General features: G+C 40.5%; 1 protein-coding gene across 1 annotated transcript in view; it reads left to right on the top strand.

Moving 5' to 3' along the window:
* Positions 1 to 236: 236 nt before the first annotated feature.
* LOC139117443 (cubilin-like) overlaps positions 237 to 6000 on the top strand; it is a 103012-nt gene continuing 97248 nt past the window's right edge. The window contains exons 1-2 of the mRNA XM_070680560.1: positions 237 to 449; positions 1415 to 1544. Of these exons, the coding sequence (XP_070536661.1) occupies positions 340 to 449; positions 1415 to 1544 (240 nt within the window). The 5' untranslated portion in view covers positions 237 to 339. The remainder of the gene's footprint in view (positions 450 to 1414; positions 1545 to 6000) is intronic.

Here is a 6000-nt window from a genome sequence, read left to right as displayed (position 1 = left end):
AATAGGTCGCGGGCTAGTAGTTGCGGTGACAATAAAAACCCGCCATATTTTTTGTAAAATATCACAGTATCTCTAGCGTTATCATTTATACTCGGTTATACAACATCAACACTTTCGACTGACGTCTGAACAATTCGTGGAATGTCCCGCCTACCTACCCTTTACTGACTTGATTACTTAAGATATGCAAATATCCGGCACACACGTGACTAACTTTGGTTTTGCCGGTTTGTGCCACGAGAATCAAAAGTTTATGTGCGCTAGACGCGAGTGACAACACAGGTGGAATCTCGTGTGTGAGCACTTTCTCTGTCGGCCTAACGGGCGATCAACAAGTGAATGATGGCTTTCGACGGCCGATCAGGCCTTGTCCTGATCACGGCGATCCTTCTTCTTTCGGCAGCATCAGCCAAGCCCAGGAGTAAAAGAGCTGTCACCGACGAGTCGCAGTGAGTAGCTTGCTAACATTATTTTCCCCTCGGAGAGTGAGCGGTGGGCCCAGTGAAAGTGAAGTTTGATGCAGGGGTACACAGGGGTCCGAGATACGCCCCCTGAAAAAGTCAGCGATCTATAAGCCACAGTTTGCGCGGTGTCATTTTATAGTTGCTGACAACGACCACCAATGATGACAAATCTCATTCACGATTGCATCAAATACTAAAGGGATAAATGCATAAGGGAGGGACGATCTCGTTTTGAGTTCCGCGCGAATCAAAAACAAATGGAAATCTGTTGTACGATTCACAATCAGCAAAGTGTTGTGTGGCGGTGGTGAATACGTGGTAACCGGTCGCTCTTCCGATTTTAGTATCGAAAAACCAAATGTAAGATTGTGCATCATCGGAAAAAGAAGCACAAACAGATTCCGAACCTACGATTTTATAAGATGCACCAATGCAAGTGTGTGCCAACGGAGAGTGGACGGGTTATGTATTCTCCTTGAATTACATGTAAACAACTTGCGTTGTTCATTTTCCACTCAGCGTGTTCCAGAGTAAACACATTGTTGTTGAGTAAGAAATTAGAGTCTGATTCCCGGGGGTAACTTAAAGATCATATTGGGAAATGGGGCTCCCCCTTCCAAACCGCGGCGACAGCCCGTTTGATCGTTGAGAAACATCTCCGTGAAACAGGAGAGGCGGCGACACGATGAAACGGTGCACGGCGTGCGTTGGTGTAGATCAAGGCCTGTCAAGCTTTTTGTGACGCACCAGCATGGTGACAGTGATACAATCGATATCTCTATAGGAAGCGATCGCATTATAATATTGGCCGTGAACGGTTTCCTCAAGTGTTCTGAACTTTCACGTGTCGCCATGACTATTTCAGTTATCGATGATGTTGATACGGGGTCGCAGCTCAATACGATTCACCAACAATAAATGTTTTTCCACTGTTTACTTTTCTCTCGCAGGCCGAAGATGATCACACAGAGCGGGCACCTTATTTTCCAAACGGGAACAAACCACAACATCACCTTTAAAACCGAAGGCCAAGGCCGTGTCGTCATAGATCAGTATGATCTCACGGAAATTGCAGCACTGGTAAGAAAAATGAAAAACAAAACAAAAACAAATCAAAAAACTGTCAAAACTAGTCTAGAACTTAGAAGTAAGGAGGGGGAGGGGCGTACACCGGGTGCGTACATGGTGGTTTAAACTCCACGGTTTAGTGAAGAAAAGCCCGCAAGCCAAAGGTGGCCAACACGCAGCATTATAACTCCTTCCTAAGGATCAACTGATGTTGTATGTATTGTATTTACTAAAAGCCATTGTAATTTTGACACCCTGAAATCAGGGATCCTGCCATACAAGTGACTCGGAGCCCCTACATGATGTAAAATGTAGGAAAGAAGATAGCTGTGGGTCCATAAGTGTTTTCGGGCGAGATTTCTGCCTTTTTAGGGGCTGGTATTGACTTTTACGTTATTAACCAAACCAGCCCGTAAAGGCAGAAATCCAGTCCGAAAACACCACAGCTATGGACCCACTGCTAGAAAGGAGGCAGACACCATGCATTCCAATGTCACTGTGTCACCGTCTACCTAAGTACAATCTCGAAAATTCATGCGAATAGCAGTCATTAGAGGTCCAGTTGCTACCCCTATGATAGTGATGTGTGCCAACGACTGCACAAACCTTTTTCAAATGACTTTCCTTTATTTTAGATCACTAGCACTGAACTGCCCCAGTTTCTTGGCCAATTTCAAACTCTAGAATATTTATTTTTACAGAAAAAAAGTGTCTGAGTTGTACTGATATTATTGTGGTAATGCCCATATGTTTAAGAAATTTGCCTAGACCAGTGGAAAGAGGAGAATTTTGCATGGTGATACTACCAGTACTTTACAAATGGTCAATCATGAACCCTTTGTCACATGAGGAAGTCAAGTAACGCGGATGTCAACTGACACATCTTGTCTGCGCACACTCAATGAATGTTACGTTGTCAGAGTGTCTTGTGTTACTCATGGTATGTCTGCGTAGCTTTCTGTAGAACTGGCTGTGTGCTGAGGCACGACAGTGAAAACATGGGTCAAAGTAGTGTTTTCATAACGGATTCAAATTTCCATTACGTCTTGTCTATTGGAATGGCCCCGCTAGAGTTAGAGTGTGTCAGCTCAGACACTACAATGAGTAACAGGTCTGGCTGTACTGATACCCTGAATTCAAAGTACATGTTATCACAGATTTGGAGGTCTGAAAGTTCTTGAACAAAATTGTCATGGGCTTTGGGAGGGCTTTTAACTGAAGATGCCATGTGCTTTCCTCAGCAGGTAAGGCCTGGCTGCAAATAGCACTGAATCCGTCCACCCACTACAAGTGAGTGTGCAGCTATCCAACAAAAGGCCATTGTTCCGAGATTACTGACCCCTTTGTCAACCCCCCTCACTGGCATTGTGTAATGGCAACCCATTCTTCCAAGATCCTGGTAGCGGTGATACAATGTACACCCGCATTTACCTTTTGAATTTTTAACAACTTGTGAACAAGATTATCCTCATCAAACACACAAATACAAACTTCACAAATTTTGCTGCAGTTCAAGAGAAACACAAGGCTAGTGAGGTAATTGGAGAAAAGCCTCTACTTTGGGGAGTAAGTGTTAGTGGAACTTGGTGTGTATTTCAAATCGGAGCCTTGCAATGGCCTCTACAAATCTGGTCTTGATCTTTTTTTTTTGCACAAAGTTGCACATATTAAATTATTTAGTCAACAATAACTTGTAGTTATCACAAATTCTGCATGGTGCATGCTTATACAAGTATGTCCTTTTCAAATTCCGTGGAATCTCGGGAAACAATATAGATTTTATTGACTTTTGTTTAAATAATTCAAAAAGTCCACAAGATTGTCAGTTTAATCAGGCATTTCAAGTAATCTCACCCCCTCCTAGTCAGGACTGAGTGTCAGTATGATGCCCATTGTTTCAGGGGACATTGCATGCTAGCACTTATTTGTTTAATAATAACAGGGGGTAATTGACCAGAAGCCATATTGCATTGCATAAGGCTCTAACACAGGATATCTAATACATGACTGGTAGCAGGCACATGACGGTGAACATTTTAATTTGTCTGCGACTCCTAAATGGTTATATAACTGTCTGTCACTTGTGTTTTTGAACTCCTTGTGTGTATATTTCAAAACTTGCACGCAGAGATATACATCTTGTTTGACAGTAAGTGCTATCCTTGAAAAGGACACTTTCAGTGCCATTCATAGACTGATCAACGTGTCCTGTCACTCAAAACAGTCTCATTCTCGATTGCTAACTAGCAACAGAGTTGAAGCATGGGTAAAAAAGCCTTTGGAGTTGACCAAAAAGTTTGAAGGGGGTAAAATTTGCACTCATCAATGATATTTCGATCTGGAATATAATTTTTGAAATCATCATGACTGTTTTCAGAAAAGTGACTGTGTATATCCCTTTGATGTCAGAAGTTCCCCGCAAGACAGTATACTGTCACCATAAATGAAAAAACCTTGATATTTATTAAAGTTTGCAGTGCACAGTAGTGTGGGAAAGAATTTGAAATCATATATATCTAGGTGTATATGATGAGAAGCCATACGTGGCAATGTTGGCTTCACAACAAATATACTGAGTGTCTTGTGCTGATTAGCCGCTGGCAGTGGAAATCTCGCCCTTTTCATTCCTACAGTGACTCTGTAGATGACCCGATCAACCCTTGAAATCATAAATTTTAATTGTGACAGAAAAAAATGTAATATATGCCAGGCAGTTGAGAAAGTGTGTGTTGTGATGGGTCGAGTCACCAGGGGTGGGCAGTGGCCCTTTGTAATGTCTCATCTTAATTTCGCTGACTGCCTTGAAAGTGACGGTTCAGCCTTGACACACTTGACCTTGTGATGCGACCTCCATACACCTGAGTTACAGATCATACAAATGCCCTCTATTAAAAGTGGTAGAAAAAGCTATAGCTTTATCTCTAAGTTCATGGCCAAAGTCATGATACATAGGGCGTGGGTATATCATTTATTTCCATTCATGTTGAGAAAAAGAAGTGTCTCACATCAGATGTATGCGTTCAGAAAGAACTATTCGCTTTTGAATCCATTCATCCAGTCATGGAAACAATATTCCAAAAGTGTATGTGTCTTAACTTGATAGTGTTTTCTTATAAAAAACACTTGGCCACGTTTCATGATACGTTCAAGAACAGTCTTAATTGTATAATCTTAGAGCCTTGTTGGTATCTTATATTAAGATGGTAAATACTGCAATCAAGGAATTCAAATATTGATCGGCGGTTTGTTGTTTTATTGGTTTTTCTCATTTTATATGGCAATTAAATGAATTCAAAAGAAGCTGTCCTTGCTTGGGCATGTTTTTTTATCACCCTGACATCCTTTGATCAAGGTGTAACGACCTCCTTCAGGTTTTTACCGTAAATGATAATATATGTTCCGCTCAACTGTTGATCAAACAACACAAAAGAGGAGTCGGGGTATTTGAAAATCGTCAAGGAGAGGGTGTTTAAGGTGAAAGTTGTTGAGGGGGACTGGTATGTTTGTCGATCAATATTCAATAAAATCAATCCCTGCTGTTGTTAGGTGAAGCTTAAACTGCCTTTGTTAACAACAGTGAAATTCAAAATGGCAGCGATCATCCCTGTATTAACTGTATGGGAGACAAATTTCCAATATTTGAAAAACTGTAACAGTTAAAGAATTGCTTACGCCAAGAACTTTAAAATCAGCACCCAAAAGTGGTAGATCAGAAAAGAATTATAAAATTTGAGGGTCTGAAAATGTGCCCCCTTTGCACACACTACCTTAACTTACAGCAAATTAAAGTCAGAGTGTTCTTATGAATATGCTTGAAGCATTCAGTGAATTTCTTTTGGCTATTGTCATCACAATCTCCATCCTCTGTTTTAAGGGTCTCATGAAATGTTAAAAAAATCCTGTGTGTAGAGAAACTTGTTCAATAATCAGTTTTAGGGTCAAGTCTAACATGTCCTTAGCCAGACTATCTGTTGGACTGACAGGGTTAACACAGTGAAAACCTGAGGAGTACTTTTCACGGTGAAAAATGAGGAAAACAGCCCTAGTAAATTTGAGACAGAACAGATCTGAAGGTCAGACTGCTTGTAAACTAGGTCAGGCGCACTTTCTATTCTTTTCCGTATCCAGCACAAAGCTTGTTCTTTGATTCAGTGCAGTTGTTTATTGTTATATCAGTCTGTATATTCATGTAGGAGATAAAAGACTTTGTCAGGAGGTATTATTTTTTGAGTTCAGATTCAATAGTTTGATTGTGTGCAACAGAATTTTCATTATGAAAGTGTATTATCGTAATGGGTTTAGCACATTCAAATAAATGTGCATAAATGCTATCATGGACAAGACAAGCATACATTCATAGTTTTTACCATAATATAATGTTAAGTTTCAGAACTATGAAATTGTTATCTTCAATTTACTTTTAACTTGGTACTAGTTGAGATCTATAGTGCTGTTTGATCAAATCACA

Source organism: Ptychodera flava, chromosome 18, assembly GCF_041260155.1.
Source record: "Ptychodera flava strain L36383 chromosome 18, AS_Pfla_20210202, whole genome shotgun sequence".
Classification (NCBI taxonomy): domain Eukaryota; kingdom Metazoa; phylum Hemichordata; class Enteropneusta; family Ptychoderidae; genus Ptychodera; species Ptychodera flava.
This window is presented reverse-complemented; position numbering and strand designations above follow the sequence as displayed.